This window comes from Gastrolobium bilobum, unplaced genomic scaffold (genome assembly GCF_033153095.1).
Source record: "Gastrolobium bilobum isolate Gb01-03AN ecotype WA unplaced genomic scaffold, APGP_CSIRO_Gbil_v1 utg14977, whole genome shotgun sequence".
In the NCBI taxonomy this organism is placed as follows: domain Eukaryota; kingdom Viridiplantae; phylum Streptophyta; class Magnoliopsida; order Fabales; family Fabaceae; genus Gastrolobium; species Gastrolobium bilobum.
This window is the reverse complement of record NW_026898303.1, coordinates 289616-312487: the sequence shown is the minus strand read 5'-3', so window position 1 is coordinate 312487 and position 22872 is coordinate 289616. Positions and strand designations below refer to the sequence as shown.

Here is a 22872-nt window from a genome sequence, read left to right as displayed (position 1 = left end):
TTTAAGATAAAAATACCTTTATTTATCATCTCAGCACCGTCTACTATCACCCTACTGGCCAACTCCATCACCACTGCCATAAGCATATCTTCAACGATATATTAAAAAAAGAAGAAGGAAGATTCAACTGTCAATAATCATAAAGAGGTGGAAAAAATAAAATAAAAAAAATAATTTTTTTTTTAAATTTTAACAAGAATGTATTATGTGTTCTATACTCTCATAATACAGAAAGTATTTTTCACCTCCACGGGTATCCCCGAACTTGGTATAAATAATGTTAATCATATTAATAAAAAAAATGCTGATTTTCTGAAAAAAAAAAAAAAAAAAGACCATGTAAGGTAGTAAGGGTTAGGATACCAAAAAAAAAGAAGAAGAAGTAAGGGTTAATTAATTCAACCTTTTCTCTTTTCATTTTCTTTGGGTACACAATCGGGCCGAAGCCCAAATGTTATTATCTTTCTTCAGTTGACTAATTAGTAAGTGTAAGTGATGATTGATGAACATTGTTATATATAAAAAAATATCCAAAGGATTTTATGCTAAACGACGTCGTCTACCTGGACGTGTATATCATAACCATCGACGTCTTCATCCTCTCGATTCTTGAAATCCGTAACGAAGAAAATAACAGAGAGACATGCTTGGTGTGCGTTCCAAACTTGCTTGTTCATAGTATCAAGTATCAACTCTCCAAACCCTAAAGTTGTTGCATGCATTTTATCTCTCTTCCATTTCCAATTTCAGAACTCTGAACTCTGAGAAAGGCTCTGCCAGAAAACATGTCGTCTTGGCTGAGATCTGCGGTCAACAAAGCCGTCGAGGTCGGCAACAAGAACAACCTCACTCGCACCGTCAAGAACTACGCCGACTCCGTCGTTCAACACGCCGGCCAAGCCGTTGCCGAGGGCGCCAAAATCCTTCAAGATCGCATTGTAAAATCCCCACATTTTATTCCCCCTTTTCTTCACCGCTTTTGATGATTTCTCTTTTGTTTTCACGTGGTCTTTCATTTTTAATTGGAAAATGCACCTGTTTCTTGCTATTTTGGGTGTGATTGTTATCCCAATTAAAGTGTTTTGAGTTAACCCTTTTTTGATTTGAGAATGAGGAGAATACAAATTTCATGTTATGTGCACCCCGCAGGCAGCTCGGAATTATAGAAGTGTTGCGCTGACATTAAAAAGATTGGAAGAAGCTGCTATCTCCTTTAGAGGACCCGAGAGAGTACAGTTGCTTAGAAGATGGCTTGTTGTGCTTAAAGAGATTGAGAAATTGTCCGCAGCTTCAGCTGAAGGTAAAGAGAAGACTCTTGAAGAGCACCTTGCTGTTGAAGAAACAAAGGAGAACCCAAGCAGACCATCTCTGGTTAGAATTAGAAACCTTCCTACATACTTTGCATGCAATCATCTTAGCTTGGTATAACTGATTTTAGGCTATTGCAAACTTATAATCTACTCAAGTTTCTGGATATTTTGCTATACCTTTTAAGGAATATTGCACAAACAAAGCATACTTCAGAAGCTTTTGCTGTTTGTTTTCCCACTGCTACTGTTCGTCGAAAAGCTGCATTGTCTTTCCCTGTTTTGGATGATAATAGGATTCTTGGGTTGTAAGCCTATGTCTTTTGCTCCCAATTAAATTACAGAAGGACCTTTTCTCTGCTGTCTGGTATTATATGAGTGGAGAGTGCCAGAGCGGTTGTTTGATATCATGTTACCATTCCAGCTTTCCACCATCCAAACCTTCTTTAACTGCCTTCTCTGTGATGCCGTTATATTATATATATTAAGTTGTAATGTACTATTATTTGTTAGAGAAATATAATTATAAACTATTGATGTGACTTTCACCTAACAGTTTAAGCTTTTGGATTGAATTTGTTGCTTTACATGATACCAGAGGCTCTGTGACCAAGTGATCACGAGTTCGATCCTCTCTGTCCCTATTCTATTAATAAAATTAAAATATTGTGGAGTTTTTTTAGCACAAGGTGGGCTGTGCACTATCCACTCTTAAAACCCAATAGGCTCTTATGTGAGGGGGCGTGTTAGAGAAATATAATACAATAGAATCAATGTGGCCTTCACCTAGCAGCTTAAGTTTTTAGGTTGAATTGATTGTTTTACATTATGAGCTTCTTCCTTGTTAGCTTAGCTGTGTGTCTATGATTGCAGATAATTGATAAGTAACTTTTTTAAGTTGGTGATGTAGTCCTTGAAATAGTGAGCCTAAAGGCATCCTTATACCTTAGCTGTTGTGTTTTTGGTACTACTGGTTCTTTTCAGGTTCTTTATTATGATTCTGATGTTGGAGGTGAACCATTAAGTTTTCGTGATGTTTTTCTTCGAAGTCAGGCTTTGGAGGGTATAACATTATCAATGGTATGTTTAATCATTTTCAACTATTATGTACAGTTATGCTGATTTTCCCATGGTATATTGATATGCAAGCGTATAACATAGATAACTATGATTTCTTCTATATGCATAAACCTGTGGTGTTTTAAGAAGTCTTAGCTAAAGCGGTGCAAAAAGAGTAGCATGTTTCAAGTATATTTGTGAAGTGAGGCATTGCATTAGCTTTGCAAAAATCCAAGGTGCAAGCTTGAGATTCAGGCTCTAAGTGTGAAATGTGAGAGGGGAAAGAGAAAAGTGAGAGAAACTATTACTGTAGCTTGTATGTCCAGAGGTGCACTGTGTATGTCCAAAATATAAATTTAATGTAAAAATTAGTATAATCACTTTATATTTTCATGAGAGTTAATAGCTTTTCTTGTGAGTGTTCCATCAATTATATTTTGATATAGTGGAACATATCTTCTTCCCTTTTTTCCCTTGATATATAGTTTTGCAGCTTTATCTTCTGGTAGTATCCTTATAATGGTGAAAGAAGATCATTCTGGATAAGTCATTTTTTTTGTAATTGCTGATAATAGAGGTTAACCGCAGGGTTAACTCTTTTCTATTCCTCAGATTATTGAAGCTCCTAATGATGAAGAGGTTTCCCTTCTCCTGGAGATGTTTGGGTGAGTCTATTAGTTTTATATATATTTTGAATGTCTCATTGTGATTTGCAATTGGCTACTTGCATGTGGTATTTTACCGGCATGGCTCCTCCTGGATTTTATGCATATGACCTTTAGGTCTAGTGATGACTCCTAGATTTGAAACCCTTTGGTACATACGATATGATTGTGAAAACAATATCTGCACCATCTAGATTTTTAGTTTCATCTGCTTCTTTGTGAGAAGTTTTTAATATTTCAGTCGTCCGAAGATACATCCAATCGTATTTTAATCATCCTTATTTATATAGGCTTTGCCTTACTGGAGGAAAAGAAGTTCATAATGCCATAGTAAGCAGCTTACAAGATCTGGCAACGGCTTTTTCACGCTATCAAGATGAAGTACTGGTAAGAATGATTATGATTTCACTCATATCCGCATATAGATATATTCTTTAGTAGTAAACACTTCTTAAGTTTTCTCCTCCCTCTTTGGTTAATTGTATTTTTTAAGTTGAATTATGTTTTCGTGAAATTGTTGGAGGTTGTTTAGTGCGTTGATAATCAGTATTTATATTCACATTTAAGTTTAAATTTTAAGTACACGCATTTTTAACTCCTGGAGTAGCATTCTCCTTGACTAAGTTTTTAATTTTGATTTTTGAAAATATCTAAAATGAGTAAGCTAACTTTATGCTATACAAAAGACTATTAAAACCAAAAAATAAATTATCTGGAAGAACTGCACCAAAAATTGATGTAGCAGTAATACCACTGAATTACTATTAAGAACCATAATGGGAACGTGTCCTGTCTCTCAGACTTGGTTATCCTGTTTCAGATCTTTGACTACATTATCATTCATATAGTCAAATGTTTTTTTGATATATCATTTTTTAAGCTTGGGAAATGTTATTAAATCTATGATTAATTTTAATTTTTTATAAGGCATTTAACACTGATAATTTGAAAGGAAAAAATGAAACAAAAATCAGAATTTTGTAACTTAAGTTGTGGATTTTTAATATATCATAAAATTTTGTATAGACTGAATATCAACCAACACCTAATAGCTCAATTTAAAAGGTAACCTGACCTTAAACTTCTCAATGCTATATTGGAAGTTAGAATTATTGTGAAGTACTGAATTTTTAATCTTAAATGTGGTCAAATAAGAAAGTAATTAAAGAAATGAAATATAACCCCCTTGAGACAGCTCAGTTGGTAGATCTGTGAGATGTGCTTGGAGTGTGGCGGTTCAAATCCCACAATGCACTTTGTCCCCTTTTCCATCTCCTTTCCCATACCCTCTGTCCATGGGGCCTCCTGTGGTCTTCCCCAGGGCTCATCAGTATTGGGTCCTCCCATAACCCAAAGAAAAAAGAAGAAGAAATGAAATGTAAAACAAATCATATGGTCGTGGGTATGCCAATGTTAGAGAATAATATAAACGATTAAAAAGACGTTCACCTAAAACCTTAAGGTTTTGGGTTGAAATGATTCTTAACATGGTATCAGAGCTTCAGTGACTACAACGTTACGAGTTCGATCCTCACCGCCCCCACTTTCTAGTGGAATTAAATAAGTACAAGGTAAATCAAAAATTGGGCCTGCGCAATATTCACGCTTCAAGCCCAAAGGGCTCTTGCGTGAGGGGGTGTGTTAGAGAATAATATAAACGATTAAAAAGGTCCTCACCCAACACCTTAAAGTTTTGGGTTGAAATAGTTCTTAACATAGGCACGTAAAAGCCCTTTGGACTTGAAGTGTGGATATTGCACAGGCCCAATTCTTGGTTTACCTTGTGCTTATTTAATTCCACTAGAAAGTGGGCGGTGGTGAGGATCGAATACGTGACCTTGTGGTCACTGAAGCTCTGATACCATGTAAAGAACCAATTCAATCCAAAAGCTTAAGCAGTTGGGTGATGGCCTTTTTAATTGTTTATATTATTTTCTAACAGCCAAAAATCTACAGGCCATAGGTATATAGCTGCTGGATATTTTTTGATTTTTATGCATTTAATGAGATTGTTATATGTTTACCTTTTTCTTCAGGTGAAACGGGAAGAATTGCTTCAGTTTGCACAAGGCGCCATCACTGGGTTGAAAATCAATTCTGATCGTGCAAGGTCAGTATGAAGCAAGGGGTTTCCATTGTCATTTTCTTTATACAATTTCTGCTATACATGTAAATTTTGAGGTCTGATCTGGAGTTATATTCTAGAGTCTATAAATTGTGTCATGATGAACTGTTTTCTTAATTGGTTTTTAGCCTCTCGCAGTGATTAATATTTGATGTTTTTGTTGTAATCTCATTTGATTAACAAAATAATTTGTACAGATATGTTTTAGTAAGAACAATGTTGCTCTAGGAACATCTGAGATCTGAATGGTATGTAGCCTTGATCTTGTGTGACCCCAGTATAATATGTGAAGGTAGCATTTCAATGGTTACTTAGGGTGGAAAATGATTTTTCCTATTGCAGTGCTGAGTTCTTACTGACTTGATGGTAGGATTGTTATCTTGTACCTCCCTCCAGCATCAGGCCTCTGTTTTGATTAATATTGGAGAAAATGGTAGGAAATCAAATTCATAAATAGGGGTGTGGTGAGAACTATTTTCATTTTTGGATAGCAGAAGAAATTTATTAGAGAGAAAAGACTATTACAACCACGGCGGATGATACGAAATCATCCTAAATAGAAAAGCTGAAAGAAAACAGTGAGCCTAGAGAGATTAAAAAATGCAATAAAGGTGTCCAATCTTTCTGCACATCATACGAAGACTCGAAGAGATTTAGAGGTTATAACTTAAACACTGCCATAATCTTTCCATCATCATTTAGGCTTGACAACTGCAGCAGTGGTTGAGCCACATTGATTTGAGGGGGAGCACAGGCCCCATGAATTTTTTTAATGAATGAACAAGTACTAAATTAACAAGTATTAACAAAAAATACATTGGACGAATGATTTTTTGGTCATTTACACTGAGAAAGATATATTTATTGGCATTGACGAGGAGCTTATTGTTCGAAGATTTCAAAACATGAGATCTCACATGGGACAATTATAGAAGGAAATTTTTAATTTAATTCAACTGACAATAGTTAATTGCTGTTTATCTTTTATATATGTCATGATGCTCTTTTATGCTTCCCGAACGTCGGGCCTGATTCCGCCAATGAATTGGGGAGGGTGTTGGCTCAACCTGACCCTGTCCTACCCCTTCAAGATAACACCCAACCCATCCCTACTTGTCCCGTGGGTTTTACTGATGAAAACCCAAATCTGCTCCGCATTTATGAATATTCTAAATGAATTTATTCCGAAATAATTACAATTTTAAATCAGTCCATCATTTCATATAAATTAAAAGGAATGTTCAAGATTAGTGTTAAACTAATAAAGGAAATGTTTGCAAAAACTACTATTTAATATGAATAAACACTGACTTTATTTGTAGGTTTACTAGACATGATACTTATTTAGATGAAGGGTATGGGGTGGGGCTGATTGACCCCACACCCACCCTGCTTTTCCCCATCTAATGTATTGGGGCAGGATTGCCTTACTCTCACTGCCTCTGGCACAGCCACCCCTTCTCGTCCCACTGACTTCATCTCTAGCCACTGCTGTGACCTTTAATTCCCTACCTTATTGGTGTACCAAATGTAGATATATAATGGAATAGTCTTTCCAATCTTTTCTTTTAATAGAAAAAGAAGTATTATTAAACAGAAGTACACCAGGGAGAGCATAATGTACCCTCAAGAGTTGGACAAAATACAGCAAAAAACTAGGCAGAAAATTAGGATTTCGTGGGGCAGTTCAATCCCTTTGCAAGACGACATCCATGAAACAACTATGGGCCGAGCACCTATGAAGCACCGATACCAGAGAGAAGCTAAGAACATAATCCTGTCCCAAAATAATGCATTCCAGCAGTATATGCTTAAGTATATATAATCAGGGACTACAAAATTAACCAATATACACCTTTAACTGGTAACAAATAAAATTGAAATAAATTGGTGAGACCACTACATAGGAAATGAATTGAATGAAATCTTTTGTATAAGATAAGCCACCTTCAACAATTTTGGTTCTTTAAGGCTTAATCTTCTGCTTTCTTCATCTACTTTTGGATGGTCTCACATATCAGTAGTTGATTATATCTGCTTGTGCACTAAAATGTCAATATTTTCATGTTAGGTATAAATTACAGATCCTTTTAGAGGTTGCTTCTATTGATAATATCTAAAATCATTTTATTGCGTGTCTAACATTTGGAAGCAGGCTTTGATGTTGTTTTTGAATCAAATTGAAATATTTCATTTTGCACATGAATTATTAAAACTTTTGAAATGTTTCATTTATCAGGTTTTTGTTAAATATTAATTTTAGTTATTGTCAGTGGATACATGATTTGCTGCTATAATATGAAAGTGGGAAAGCTGTGCTGCAACTGACTGCACATGATTCCTTTCTTACTGCAGAATAGATGCTGAAGCTTCTAGTCTTAAGAGAAAGCTAATTGAGATAACAACTACACAGGAGCCTGTAAACAAAGGTGATTATAAAGCTGCTGAGGAAACAACAGCAACGCTAGAGGTGTGTTTCTGTCATAACTTCCTTTCTGTAATATAATAATATATATGCCCTGGAATAAGATATTTTACTAGTCAACTTTGCTGCTTGCATTCAATGCGCTTCTTTCAGATGATCTTATTTTCCACCTTTCTTCTTTTAGGAAGAGCTGCTATTAGACTGTAAATTCCTTAGTTCGTTCTTGAATTCCAGGGGAGATCCCCACTCTCCTCTCTCCGTTGGCACCCCTATAGATATATATATATATATATATATATATATATATATATATATATATATATATATATATAACATTCATCAGATGTCACGTTTTATCCTTTTAAATATTTTCTTTTGGATTTTGAAGGTTTAAAGTGATTGATTATTAATTGAATATATGATGCTTTCATACCTTTTCACTTGAATTTTTCTCTTAGTTTTACGAACTATCATGAGTTTAGACTTTAGAGCTCTGTTCTGAATTTAATTCCAAGATCTTAAATGTTCGAAACTGAGCAATTTTTTGAAGAGAATCAACCACTACAGTCAATCATTTAATACATGTTTATATTTAATTATTTATTGTATTTATATAACCCTTTCCATGTATTGAAATTTAAAAAATGGAGTATAACCAGTTGGCCATTATTAGGGACACTGTTGTAATTGTATTCGAAAAAAAATTTCTGGTAGAATAGGATGAGGTATACATATTCTACTAGAATGCTTCTTTTCTTGCTGAGTTGTCCCTCTATATTAGAGTATTAAGTTCAGTTAGTTTACTGTAGTTCAGTTAGTTTACTGTACAGTGTGTTAGGTTAGTTCACTGTGCAGTTCCATATTTTACGGAGTCAGTTGCAAGTTGCAACAGATGCAACTGATTAGCTTTCCAATAGCAGGTCTATAAATAGACCTCTGTACTATCTTCTTCACTTTTGATATACAACAGAATTGTGAAAGTCTTTTTTCTCTCAGATTTTCTATCTCTTTCTAGTTCACCTTGATTTCGTTTACTCTACAGCTTTATTTATGTAATGCACAGTGACACTTTTATCAAGTCAGAAATACAATATTGAAAACTTACAGCTTTTCTTCTCTCTCACTTCTCTCTCTCCTCTCTGTGAGGGTGAGCCTTGGATCAACAGTAAGGTTGTTCCTTGTGACCGGAAAGTCACGGGTTTGAGCTTGTAAAACAGCCTCTTTGCCAAAATGCAAGGGTAAGGTTGCATACAATCAATCCTCACCCCTACTCTTGTATGTGAGGAAGCCTTATGCAATGGGGTTTGCCCTTTTTCTTCTCTTTGATCTCTCTGATCTCTCGCTAAGGGCCTGAACCAAACCTTAGGTGGCAAAGTGGGCTGACCTGCTTCTACCCGCCTTCAACCGCCAAAAACGGGGTGGGGCGAGTTGACCCGCCATTGGATGGTTGGTTGGAAATATCAACTATTAGATTTCCACCATTAAAGGAAAGCGCGAGAAAGTGAGAGAGAATGTTGAGAGAGAAAAATCAGAAGAGACATTTTGTTATTGAATAGTAGTGAATGAAATGATAGAGAGAAAGATAACGAGCTCTATTTATAGAGCTGAGGCTGACTCAATGATGAGTCTGCATCCTAACAACTCGTACAACTGAAAATACAACAGAAAAGGAACAAACTAACAGACTAACAAACTTAACTGGTGCATAGAAAATAATCTACTACACAAGGCTAGCTATGCTAATATCAACCCACACTGTTTTAAGGTGGGTTGGCCCGCCAACTCACCATTGACCCGCTAAAATATTCATTGAAAAAAAATTCATAAAAAAAAAATTCCCAGCTGAAGCAGCAAGCAATCAAGGGTCCAGGCTTTCAAAATTCCAATAACCATGGCAGAAATGAGAGAATGTAATAGAGGACTGTATCCGGTAAAGTGCTGATCCTATCAGCCATCTTTTGAAGCTTTTTATCATAAAAAGAAAGAAAAAGAAAATTTACAAATGCTTCCTTCTCAAGTACAGCCAACACAACAGATCCATCCATAATTCACAAACAAACAAGTCCACACAATCATACCCAAATTATAAAAAATTAAAAAGGTTGCATTTGAGACTGAAACAAGAATACCTAGAAGGCAAAAACGAAAGGGTTGAGATCGAAAGAAGGAAGAGAGATCTGAGAGGTAAGAAGAATTCAGAGGAGAAAACGAAATGGGAAGGAACGAAGACACGCGTCACAATTTCTCAAAACATATTCGGTAATTTTTTAACTTGCGGGTTAACCCGCCCTTAACCCATTTTAAACCGCTTATAGGCGGGGCGGGTTGAAGCGAGTTGATGGGTTGACATGTATAGTCCAACTCGTCCTGTTTTGGCGAGTTGACCTGTCGGGTTCAACCTATTTTGTCACCTCCAAATGGCTTTTGCTGAATCCAAATTTGGGCTCGTCGCCCATCATATAACGGTGCAACTCTTGAAAGCAACTTCTTTGTCCAGAAACAACTGGTTGAACTAGTGATAAAGTCCCACCTTGTCCAGTGTTACCTAATCAACCCACAAATTCCTCATCATACCTCACTGAGGTAGATCGAGCTGCAGATCAAGTGAACCCAGCATATACAGAGTGGGAAACTCAAGACCAGACCCTCCTCTCATGGCTTATACCACTCTATTAGGACCCATCATGAATAAAGTGTTGGAGTCTTGTTCATTCATGGCAAGTATGGGAGAAAATACACATACTTTCATGGGCTTATAAAATCCAAGGCTAGACAGCTGCGCGCAGAGTTATGTAGCATCAAATTGAAATGCTCACAGATGGCCATTGAATCCCCAAAATCTGATGACGAACAAGTTGAGCTCATACTTGTAGGCCCTTCCCAGCACTATGACTCCTTTATTACCACCATCCATGGAAGAATTAAACATGTGGAATTAGATATTTTCTTCATACGTGAAAAGATTCTTGCCAAACAGCTTAAAGTATCTCATGTTCCAGCCTATGGCCAACTCTCTCTCCTGCCTGCTTTAGTGATATTAGAACCAAACTCATGGTTCTGGATTCAACACAGGTCTCTCCACACTTATGAGTTTGCAGGGGCATATTAAGGACATTATTGTAATTGTATTTTTTGCAAAATTTTATCTGATAGAATAGGATGAGGTGTATATATTCTAGAATGCTTCTTTTCTTTCTCTAAGGTAGAAGGACATTTGAAATCTGATAATGCATTGTTGCAGAACTCTAGATAATTCTGATACTCCATTTATTGGACTGATAGCTGATGGAGCACAACACTAATCTTTCAGCAAATCATTTTCCTTATTTACTTTTTCTCTTTGAATCATTTTACAGGCTTTAAAAGTTGCCCTTGCACAGATTAGAATTTGTTCCAGACTGGAAGGATTATTGCTAAAGAAAAAAAATTTAAGCAATGGAGACTCTCCTGAGGTTCATGCCCAAAAGGTACAATTCTTTCGTTTAAGAGTTTCTTTCGGAAGGGTAGGAGGCAGGAGAACTAGTGGTACAAGGTGTATCATCTTGTATGAAAAACTAATTATATGGAGGAATTAAAATAAGAATGGTTTACATATTGAGTCCACTAAAATAAAGGTTGAATCTCTCATAAACGGAGAGAAACTAAAAAAAATGAGAAAGAGCGTATAGGATTTATAATTTTCACAATTACCCATCTCTAGTTATCACTCCTACCCTCATTAGTCGGGTTTTAATGGGGAGTGGTTTGGTTTGTTAGACCCATCTCTAGTTATCACTCATTTCAATAAAAGGTTATGGTTATTTTTAATTCTATTATCTGTTTTATTCTTCCTATTTACCTGACTTCCGAAAAAGGCAAAAATTAGCCTCTACCTTCTCATTTTCATTTTAATTGTTCCCTCCATGCTTTGTTCCCAAGTATATGCAATCTGTAAAACAATAAAAGTAGTATGTGCCTTAGTTCTAAAGGAGGGAGCATCAAAGCTGATAATCCTATATAAGTCATATCCTTGCTTTTGTTAGGAGAAGGGGGATTGGTAGAACATGCATTTGCGGTTATTCTGTTTTGTTGATGTTGTCAATCTAATTGGAATGTTTGTTTTGATTATATTTTTCAAGCAATTTTTTTGACTGAATGTAGTTCTGTAATATCTTTCTATTGTTTTCTATTTATAGCAATATTATCGTGTTTATAAGTAGGTTGATAAGCTGAAAGTCTTAACGGAATCTCTTGCCAACTCTGCTGCAAAAGCTGAAAAGCGTATTTCAGACAACAGGTAGACTGTCAAATTATGGGATTTTCTGTTATCGTGTTCTCTCTTTTAATTCTGTGTTATCTGAATTCATATTTATACTCATGGAAGAAACATTATTCGTTGAAAGCATTGTATTTTGCATTCTTGCTTTAAAACTTAGAATTCTTTTCAGCCCTGATGTACAAGTCAGTTTTATTTTAGAGTGGCCCCAAATATGCCAGAAGTTTGCCCTCTCTTTTAAAAATTGTATCATTCTTAACTCATTAGAGTATAAGACGTTATCTTACAAGTAAACCATGTGGGAATTATGAGTAAGGGCAGAAGAGGGATTTGTGTGTTGACAACCTTGCCTATGCAGCAAGGATGGTGGGTAGGAAGGGAAAATGATTGGAAGCAAAGAGAAAAGGGAGGGAAAGGTTGGGATAGGACATCAGGTCATTGAGCGAGTCTTAGGGACTTTGGGCCGGGAGGTTTACAGAGCCACAAAGTTTTTCAGTGTTCTGTGTTTTGTTTTCTTGTTTTGTGTTGATTATGATATTTGTAATTGGAGTTTTATCCCTATTTCTCTGTAATAAAATACCTAGTTCCTATCAGTGTATGTTTCTTGGTAGGTATAAGAACATTGCATCATGGCTTATTGGGATCGACTTTTGTGCTCTTAAAAGCTATGAGCAACCTTCTGCTTTTGAGCATGATATAAAATATGTGTTGGTTGCTTTAAAAGTCTTGAAAAAAATATGAATAAAAGCGCCTGCTTGACTTTTTTCTCTTCTGTTCTTAAGAATAGATTTTAAGAATATATTCCTTGTTCCATTGATTATAATTTGGTTCAGATATCAGTCACTAAAAGGTTTTTTTTTTTTTTTTTTTGACAGACTACAAAAAGAGGAGGCATTAAAAGTTCGCGTGACTAAAGGCGATGAAGCTAGTGAAAAGGAGAAGGTAATGTAATAAATATATCTCAAATGGAATTTCTTAGTTGTATTGTGCCTAACTAGGCTGTGTCAATGTAATTAATACTGCAGGGACAATATGATGGTTTGAGGGAGGGGATCCTTGTAGAGCATGTCTGTTTATTACCATCAGTAGTTGTTATATGTAACTTTTCCTTTATTATCTCTATATTTCTTTTTTCCTGTCTCGATAGACTAGATAAGATGGGGATTTCCAGAATGTGTTAATCATTTGCATTAATCACAGAGAGTTCATGTTTCTCGTATTACTCCTTTTACATACATTTATATATGATTTAGAAGGTGGGATCACTGTGCAAGTTTATACATGTATACCTATCAATTGGTTCACCTTTTATTTGAAGGGGAAGGGGAAGGGGAAGGGGAAGGGGGGGGGGGGGGGGGTAGTCACGTTGATTAGGTTTTATTGTAAGATACTCAATTTCTGTGTACATTGGAGCAAAGACCATACTGAAACAATAAACATCTGGTGTGAGTACTAGGTCTTCCATCTGTTGTTGAGTGTTACGGCTCTCGATTGCTCAAGGCAAGGAATTTCTCAGCAAAGGAAAAGATGGGAAATTAGAGGAGAATGTCAATTTTATTGATGAGAAAAACCAAAGAACATACAAGAGGAAAATCCTCTTCACAAAGGACACTCCCCTTCTACTTAGAAACTCTCAGCCCAACTCAATGTTTATCAAAAGCTGTCTATCAATCAGGTGTACCTCCCTTATATACTACCTAGGCTTCTCACATGAGCCCATAACCAACTAACTAGGATTAACCCATCTAACCGGCCCTGTACAATTACTAACGTTTTTAGCATTCTGATTGTTGCTTGGGTATATTCCTTGAAGAATATACCTCCAATCCTTTATATCAAGTACAAGTCGCAACATTGAGGGACAATTGATTTTTTTTTTTCTTTCTCTTGTTTTCAGGAACTGACAGCTGAGATATCTGCACTCCAACAGAAAAAAGATGATCTTGAAGCTGAATTGAAAAAGGTATCAGCTATATCCTTTTAAAAGGGGGGTGGTTGAGGTGATAGTAAGATGCATGCCGAAATGCAATAATGTGATTTTTATGATGTTTTCTATTGGCTACTTGAGGGTGAGCCTTGGAGTAGCAGTAAGGTTACTCCTTTTGACCGGAAGGTCACGGATTCGAGTTCAAGAAATAGTTTTTTTGCAAAAATGTAAGGTTAAGGTTATATACAATCGCAAGTTGGGAAGCCTTGTGCATCGGGGTTTGCCTTTTTTTGTTGGATACTTACAAGTTTCTTTTGGTACGAATATCAGAATTGTGCAGATTATGATATAATTTTTTGAGTGCTTTTCTGCAAATTGAGTCCATTTTGCTCTATAGAATGACTAACCTCTAACCCTGCAGTACCTTCACATTTGTTAATCTTTTTATTTTTTTATAACTTTAGACTGCATTGAAATTCCCAACTGAACTCTCTGCCTCTCACCCAAGATTTTGTTCAATTGCTATTTTCTCTTTATATCTGTTGGTCTTATCTGTAATTTTACTGTTATCTTTAATTATGTGATATTATACTCCTCTACTCCACGTGACAATTTTATATTCTCAACACTCTTCTTTTGATAGTTGAATTAATATATATTCTTGGCCTCACAGAAGCATGGAATAACACTTGCTTGGGGAAATATTTTCTCATTATTGTTAAATATCTTTTAGTTGCTTCGTTTCTACACTCACATGTGATGTGCCACTTCTTGCAACCTAGAGTTACTACTTTTTTTCATCCTTGTGAAATATGCATTGATGTTTTTCCAGAAACCTTGTATTGCCTAGATTTTAACATGTGCCAGATTCTATACACATGAAAGTTGAATTTTGTTCTTCTAGATCAATAAATACTAGTTTATCTTATTGTACTGTCAAAATGTCTCCTCATTTTATTTGCCTGTGGGTAGCTGTTTGTGAAGCCTTTCTTAACTATGATTTATAATTTGAAACCTGGCTTACGAGGTGTAGGTTAATACTTCTTTGGCTGCTGCTCAAGCACGATTATGGAATGTGAGGGAAGAAAGAGATCAGTTTGAGGAAGCAAACAATCAGATTGTTGAACATCTGAAGATAAAGGTTCGAAGTTCTCTTTTTCCTGGCTGGGTATCATGTTAAATCAATGTTGCTTAACACAGTGTTACTCTCACCATCCAGTTGTCTGACATTTTCATTTGAGCTTGATTGACAGGAAGATGAACTTTCAAAATCAATTAGCTCGTGTGGGGTAGAAGCTGATGTTATCAAAACTTGGATTAATTTTCTGGAAGATACTTGGGTTCTTCAGTGGTCAAATGCAGAAATTCATGAGAAGCAGATTAAGTATGTAATTGAACTTACTGAACTTGAGTAATGATGAATGTTTTGGTACCTGTAAGAAGAGTCTAATTTGAGTTATTAGACTCCATGTGTATATATTTATGTACATAAAATGAAGTTTACAAGTGTGTATCAGAAGGCCTAGCCTATAGCCCAACATCGCATATACTCACTCAGTCACTCATCACATATCCTTCAACCAGAAATTAGTAATTATAATTATTCTGTCATTGTTCTTTACTTTTCATGAAGTAGTACGTTCACTAATGCTTACGTTTTTAAAGTGATGAATTGGGGAGACATGAGGACTATTTTGTGAACTTGGTGATTCAACTTCTTACTGCTTACCAGGTATTGATTTTCATTACTGATTCAGATAATGGATGTAAAATGGCAGACTCCTTTCTGCTTCCCCCCCCCTTTTTTTCCATTTGTAATATGACCTGCTTTGTTATGTGCAGAAAGAGTTAGAGCCTTGTGTCAACCATATTGGAACATTTGTTGTGAACCTCAAGAATTTAAGTCAGAGGTAAGATTCTTTGTATTAAATCTGTTGTCTGTGTGGGCATGTGCTCAATTAGTACACATCTGCATTTATGTATAGATATGTATAGATGCATGCATGCACACACACAAGTTCAGAAAATTTGAAAAACAATAAGTATGTGATCAAATGGTTGATATTTCATTTGTATATAAAGTATTAGACTTTGATTTTAAAATGTGTGCACGCATAATTTATTTATCTATTTTCTTAATTTTTCTAGAGGAGACAGGTTAGAGATGACATCCAGTGCAGATACTGAGGATTCAGAAGCATTAAGTCCAAGGAGAAATCTTGAGGAGGAATATTTGGCCTATGAAGCTAAGGTAATGCAACTTAGAGAAATTTTATAATCACTGCCTTGTTCATCTAGCACTTTTCTTATTGATTCTGCCCTACAAGAAAAGTGTTCCTTTCTCTCGGATTATTTATTTTATTAGCTTGGTGGCTTTATAGAAATGCCTTCTATTGTATTGTTGACTATACTGTAAAAACACTACTGAGGTTTTTCATTTTTTCTTTTCTGGTACTAATTTTTGGATTGTGCAAGTTCGTGCTGTCTACTTAGCATAGTAGTCAATAGCAATGCTATTGCACCGCGAGCCGTGCCGGTTGCGCGTTGCGCAGCCCCACCGCAAGAAACCGCTCCACTCCGGAATGCCATTGCGGCCGCATTTGCTGCCAAAAAGCAGCCATTTGCGAACCCTAACCCACTCCTTCACTCCCTCTTCCTGTCTGCCGCTTTTCTCTCTATCATCAATATGTGAGAAACATGTGTGGGTGAGAAAGAGTAAGAAGAGAAGATGCAGAATGTATGTATCCGTTCTGGAGAAAGAGAGAGGAACGTCGTGGAGTCCTCTGCAAGCAAACCTGGTTATTGGAGAGAGAGAAAGAGAGAAACGTCGAACCTCTGGTTATTGGAGAGAGAGAGAAATGAGGAAGAGAGAATCTTCTTTTCCCCTTTCCCACTTTGGAATAAATGTATCCACGTTTCAGATTTTCATCGTTTTCACTTTTTTTTCTGTTATTTAAATTGGCTTTTTTACTTTATGTTTTTTTTTCTATTGTTTTTAAATTTGCAGTTTAAAACTTTTTTCTATTATTTAAATTTAGATTTTAAAACTTTTAATATAATTAATAAAACCTGACAGTTAAATTTCTTTTTATAATTTAAAAAGTTATTATTTTTTTAGTAGTTAATTAAATTGTTAAATATTATTTAAATTGTTACTTAAATTTTATTTAATTTTTGTTAAATGAAAAGCTATTATGTTAAAATTTTATTTTAAATTGTTAAATTGCTATTATGTTAAATTGTTACTTAATTTTTTTTTAAATTGTTTTTAAATTTTTAAATTGTTAATAGTTAATTCAATGATAGTTTTGATAGGAAGACTTGAAATTAATCATAGTTGAAATTGAAAGACCTGTAAATTATTTGAAACAATAAAATATTATTTCATTTTCGAAAAATAATGACTACATACGCATGCATATATATAAGGGTAAATGGAAAATATTTTAGTTAAACCATATAATCAAAGTGATACACATTTAATAACATATAATTAGAGCATTTCTTTATTATTAATGATTTTTATTTTTATTTTTTAGCATATATATGTGTGTTATCTAGGTACTATTAATCTATTCTGCTATTTCCGCAATCGCAATCCGCTATAGCGCTACAGGGTTTTTCAGGGTTGGCCGCAATCTGCTTTTAACTTTTATGCTACTTAGTATGCTTGACAACCAATATATGTTGCATGCTGTATGCTTGATTGTCTATTAACTATGGTAATGGAGTAGTTTAATTATGTGCTTGGACTTATTGGTGGTTTTCTTTCCTTGTTTCAGATTATTACGACCTTCAGTGTGGTGGATAACATGAAAAAGCAGTTTTATGCTCAACAGGGGAAAATTTACAGGTTTTGTGTTTTGTTTCTAAATTACCTAATGGGGTTGCTTTGCTAACTTGTGAATTGGCTAATATAAGTTCAAAATAAATCCTAATGTGTAAATCCAGCTGTAAATTGGAACTTTTCTAGCTGGGTGTGACCCAAAAACACCTGTTAAAAACCATTTTGTTTTATTCACTGTGAAGAACATCTTATCATTTACTGAAACACCAGATTGTCATCAACATCTATAGAAAATTAGCTTTGTCTCAAGCTCCGCTTGCTATATTATTTTCATTTGCCTTTGCTTATCGGGCTTACAAATCCAGGAAAGATGAAGATAGAGTTAAAGAGCTGTTTGATGCCATTGAAAAGTTACGAACACAATTTGAGTCTATTGAGAGACCAATTCTTGAAATAGAGAGCCCGCCTGCAAAGGCTGAAATACCACCTTCTGAGAAAAAGTCAGATGGTACACCCTCGCCTTCTGCTCCAGCTCAAGGTACTGAGCTTTCAAAGCCAGAGACAGATGAACAGCCAAAATCACCTTCAGTTAAGGCAGATCAGGTATTGGACCATGAAGCCGAATTAGCTAAACTGGAATCTGAATTTGGAAAGGTTAGTCAAGATTACTCAACAGAGGAAATTGGTGATTGGGAATTTGATGAGCTTGAAAGAGCATTGGAATCTGGTAGTTAAGCCACAAGCAATTAGGTCAATCTTTTTTCTGATACATGAATGCTTGCTGTTGTATTTTCATAATGAAGCAAGTATTATATAAATTTGTAAGCTAAAGGTCGGCTGTTAATGAAGCTGCAATTTGGATCAGATGCCTTTAAATCTGTAACATTAAAGAGCATGATTTCTTGATTCTTCTGTAAAATATTGAATTTGTAACACGCAGACGCACATATCAAATGATTTGAAATGATCAGTATGGTTGTAAATGTTGAACAGAATTAATTTTGGTGCGTATGGATGGGTGTTGGGATGGGGTACAGGCTCATGCTGATGCTTTACAGTCCTGGAACCATAAACCTGACAACTAGATAAGTTATAGTCTTTAGCCGATTTCCACTTTATAAGTATTGTGCCTTATTTTGTTTTTCCGTCTATTTATATGCACACGAATATATCCTCATGTACCAGTGTTACTGTAAATATTTACCACTGGCCTTTTTGTTCCATTCATAGGGAATGAACTTAGAATTTTGTAGTTGTTACCAATATACTCTTCAATGGTTAATTTTATTTATTTTATTTTTTTTTTTGGTGGAATTTTTTGTTAATATCACTCGTAACAGCAATTAATCAATCTAGCATCCCAAACGGACATATAGAGTCTTAGACCAAGTTTATCTTTAGTCTTGGATGGTTTATCTTTGATTGGGCAATATAGTAGTAGATTTTGTGGTGCAAGACTACAAGGAAATATCGATATTGTAAAAAGGACTACTTTTTATTCAATACCTTTTGATAAGAATATTCAAGTAGGTTAAGTTCTGATCGATAGAGATGAAGTTTCACCAAGTCTTGACATTTATAGGCGAAATAGGATTTAGAAAAAAGTTTGTAATTGCTTGACAGTTGACGACCTAACTTTGCGACATATTCCGTATAAAAGTGACGTCGGAATTAGCATAGCTAGGGCCCTAAAACAACAGAAAGAATAAACCAGTAGGAGGTGGTTCATGATGTTTCAGTGTGTTTGCAAACACTATCTCAAACAAATTGCACATTGGGGGAAAAAAGAGAGGAATGACTAAAGAAAAGGAGAGAGGAGGTAAACCCAAAAGTAGGTAGGAACATGTTAAAGAGGATGACAAACCAAAGTCTCGAGCTTTGCAGGCATTCCGGCCTCAGTTTCCTTCTCCCACCATTATTTGTCGGGTCATTGTGTTGGTTCTTTCTCAACTCAATCTTGTTCAGTGTGTGCATTTACTATACTTTATTCAGTTACAATAGGACTTAAATATTTGAAAATGAAATTAATAAACAGAAAAAGCTAGTAAGTTAGCCCTAAACAAAAAGAGGGAATAATTAGAAAAGAAGGAAAAAGATGCCCATGTTTGTTATCCGTGTACACATAAAGGTTCAGCAGGGGCTTTTCCCAGATGCAAATTATACTAAAAGTGTGTTAAAACAGAACCAGGAATCCGGTTAAAAGTGGAAGAATGTATGTAACGCGTGCAAGGTTATGAGCTCAACCGTTATTTAATAATTTTGGTGCACTGAACTATATCTTTTCTTGTATCAGAATGACTTGTATGAATGAATGCAGAACATATCTTGTTCACTTGCTTGTATCGGAATTTGTAAGTGTTACATAAGATTCCAAAAATGTCTCTTAAATTCATAGACAACAAGCTTTTCCCCGAAAGTACCATTATGAGACTTGAGGACAAATACTCTAGTTACTACCAGGAGATTCCTCTATGTTTTCTTCTTTTAGTTTTAGTCATCAATTTCTAAACAATTGCGAGGTTCATTATAAATATCATTCAAATCCCAAACGCGGCTTAAACTAACACAAACAGAGAGTTGTATTTCACTATCACTATTAAATGGAGGGTTTTTAAACTAAGATATTTTCCTTTTTTTTAAGGTGCGACCACCCATTGTGTTCTATACACTTTTACTTATATCTTGTTAGAAAGAAATCAAATCAATGGCTACGATCATCATGTTATTGTTATACCTTAATTCTAGCTTTCCCTTATGCAAGATTTTGTCATGCCAATTACACTACAGCTAGCAACTAACCTGACTACCTGAGTCACTAATTCCTTAAAGAAACTAAATAATTGAACTGACGCTAGTTACCATTAGCAAAAGTAACATAAAAATAGCAATCCCAATGAGAAATAAGCCACATAGTTTATGTTCGGTGGGTCAGTGCTTCCCCCCATAAGAAAATTATTCAGGTTTTATTTTTACATTTGGATGCTTGCAGACAAGCTCCTTCAATAATGACAAGATAAGAAATAAAAAAAAAAAAGCAATAAAATTAGTGTACTGCTTTTTGAATATGGCATTCTCAGCACTTTTAAAAGCAATATTACTCTTCATTTTTCCATAATAAAAGCTCTGATACCATTAGCTGCTATCCAATATACCTGAGTGGTGGTGTAGTGTGTACCTGAAAGGTTGAAATGGCTTCAACAGTCATAGCATGCGACCCTGCAGATGATGATTACATTGACATGGAAGTAAGCTCATACTCCAACTTCTTCTGCCATTCTTCAAGCTCTCACACACAGCCTAGAGAGTTTGAGTTCCAAATGTCTTCCATCGTTCAAGAGAAAGAAACAACAACTTCCCCAGCTGATGAGCTTTTCTACAAAGGAAAGCTCCTCCCTCTTCACCTTCCCCCTCGGTTACAAATGGTTGAAAAACTCTTACAAAACTCCAACTCTCCCTTTGATAAGCAAAAAGATATCTATGAAGAGTTCTATAGCACCCCATTAGCCACTACTACCTATACAACTCCAATTACAGGCACCCCATTTGAATCCTGCAATATCTCTCCATCTGAGTCTTGCCAAGTTAGTAGAGAACTTAACCCAGAAGAGTATTATGACCTTGACTACCAACCAGATAGAAGTGGATTAGTTGTTGAAAACCAGAAGAAGTCATGGACCAAGAAACTGAAGCAGTCTTCACTAGGTTCAAAGTTGAAGGCTTCAAGGGCATATCTCAGGTCTTGGTTTGGAAAATCTGGTTGTTCATATGAAACCTATGCAACCTCAACAAAAGTTGCCGATGAAGGTTCAGTTTCAAAGGCCAGGGAAATCTTAAATAAGAATGCACAAATGGCAAAGAAAAACCCATATGGCCAAATCCAGAGGGATAGATACCAGTCCTCCAATTCTGTCATGAGCAGCTACAAAGTAAAGACAAGTGAGGATGGAAGTAACCACCACAGAAGGTCATTCTCGGTGGGGATCAAACTGCTTTCAGGAAACAAGACATTATCAACTTCATCTGTGTCAAGCTCATCTGCATTTTCACTTTCAAACAAATCATATGGATGTCAAGCCCGCCAGCTTCTCAAAAGGTGCAGCAGTGCAAATTCAGATATAGAAAATTCAATTCAGGGAGCAATTGCACACTGCAAAAACTCTCAGCAAATGTTCTCTTCAAAGAAGACCACAAGTGAAGTAGGACTATACTCATTGTCTGCATCCAGAACCTCAGTTTGTGAGGATCAAGAAAGAGAAGCACTATGCAGGGGTTGAAAGGGAGTTAAAAAGTAGCTTTACTTATGTTGTCTTCTTCATTCATTGTCTTTCCAATTCTAAAGTAACTTTGATGAAAGATAGCTCTAATTCACTGGTACAAAATTTTTAGAAACACTCATGGTTGTCGCGGATATTAGCATCAAAATATGTTTGAAGTTTGTCTACATAAGGAATTAACTTTTGGTCCTTAACCAAATTATGATGAGTAGAAAATAAGATTCTTCTGAAAATAAAAATCCAATATTGTACTGTACTATCCACTTTCCTAGCCAAAACCTTCCCTCAATGTTTTGTTTTATTTTTAAATGATTTTGAACTCTATCAACTTAACACTGACTCGGGTTTTAACCTGCTTGCATAACAATCAATTAGTGTATTATGATAGGGATCACTATATATATCAAGCATTTTCCTATAGATTTTAACATATAAGGATCTGTGAAGAGAAGAATACATATTAATGTATAACTTCTGTAGAAATCTCACTGCTTCTGAATGCTGTCAACTATATCAGGGAAGGGAACCGATCATTGTTTACTTTCCACTAGCAGCAAGCACTAGAATGTCTGATACTTATAATTTGGTTCTGTTTTGTATAATTCCTTTTATCAATCATAAAAAAGAAATTATTTGTACGAACCTAATGAGTGAAAGAGTAATGTAGACCATCTTTCGTAAAGCTATCTACTAATGTAATCACAGGCTCAGTGTGTCAGGGAATGCTAATGTCAGCTTTGTGTTCAAATGATGGCAAGAAAAAAAAAGAACCAATCTTTTCATGGCATGTGTTAATGAATTTTATTTGCTTACCTGTTAAGTCTAATCCTCTAATATGCCATTAATTTTATGAGCCACGATTCCACAAACACTTATTTAATGAATTAATGAAGAGTAAATATTCTTTTGAATCCTAAAAAAAAAACACGAAATCTATTTTAATCCCTTAGAAAAAGAAAAGTCTGGCTTGTGGTCTCTCTGAAATTTCAATTCTTTGAAATTGTGGTCCCTCTGAAATTTAAAGAAGACCCATATTAATCCCCGTAAA

At 35.4% G+C, this 22872-nt stretch overlaps 2 protein-coding genes across 3 annotated transcripts; both read left to right on the top strand.

Moving 5' to 3' along the window:
• The first annotated feature begins 577 nt into the window (after positions 1-577).
• LOC133314734 (uncharacterized) lies at positions 578-18528 on the top strand. 2 transcript variants are annotated; one of them, XM_061516248.1, is made up of 19 exons: positions 578-652; positions 751-938; positions 1150-1371; positions 2292-2387; positions 2979-3031; positions 3322-3418; positions 5068-5141; positions 7512-7626; positions 10938-11048; positions 11781-11857; positions 12712-12778; positions 13734-13799; positions 14797-14904; positions 15017-15147; positions 15429-15495; positions 15606-15673; positions 15912-16014; positions 17546-17616; positions 17916-18528. In XM_061516248.1, exons 2-19 carry the CDS (start codon positions 786-788, stop codon positions 18283-18285), a joined length of 2049 nt encoding a protein of 682 aa, XP_061372232.1. In that variant the 5' UTR covers positions 578-652; positions 751-785; the 3' UTR covers positions 18286-18528. The 2 variants fall into 2 exon arrangements, with proteins under 2 accessions (XP_061372232.1, XP_061372233.1); XM_061516249.1 differs by having other exon boundaries at positions 629-938; positions 15921-16014.
• A 2149-nt stretch (positions 18529-20677) lies between these two features.
• On the top strand, positions 20678-21824 carry LOC133314767 (probable membrane-associated kinase regulator 4). The gene has a single exon (XM_061516295.1). The coding sequence runs from the start codon at positions 20739-20741 to the stop codon at positions 21822-21824; it is 1086 nt and encodes a 361-aa protein (XP_061372279.1). The 5' UTR covers positions 20678-20738.
• Positions 21825-22872: the final 1048 nt, after the last annotated feature.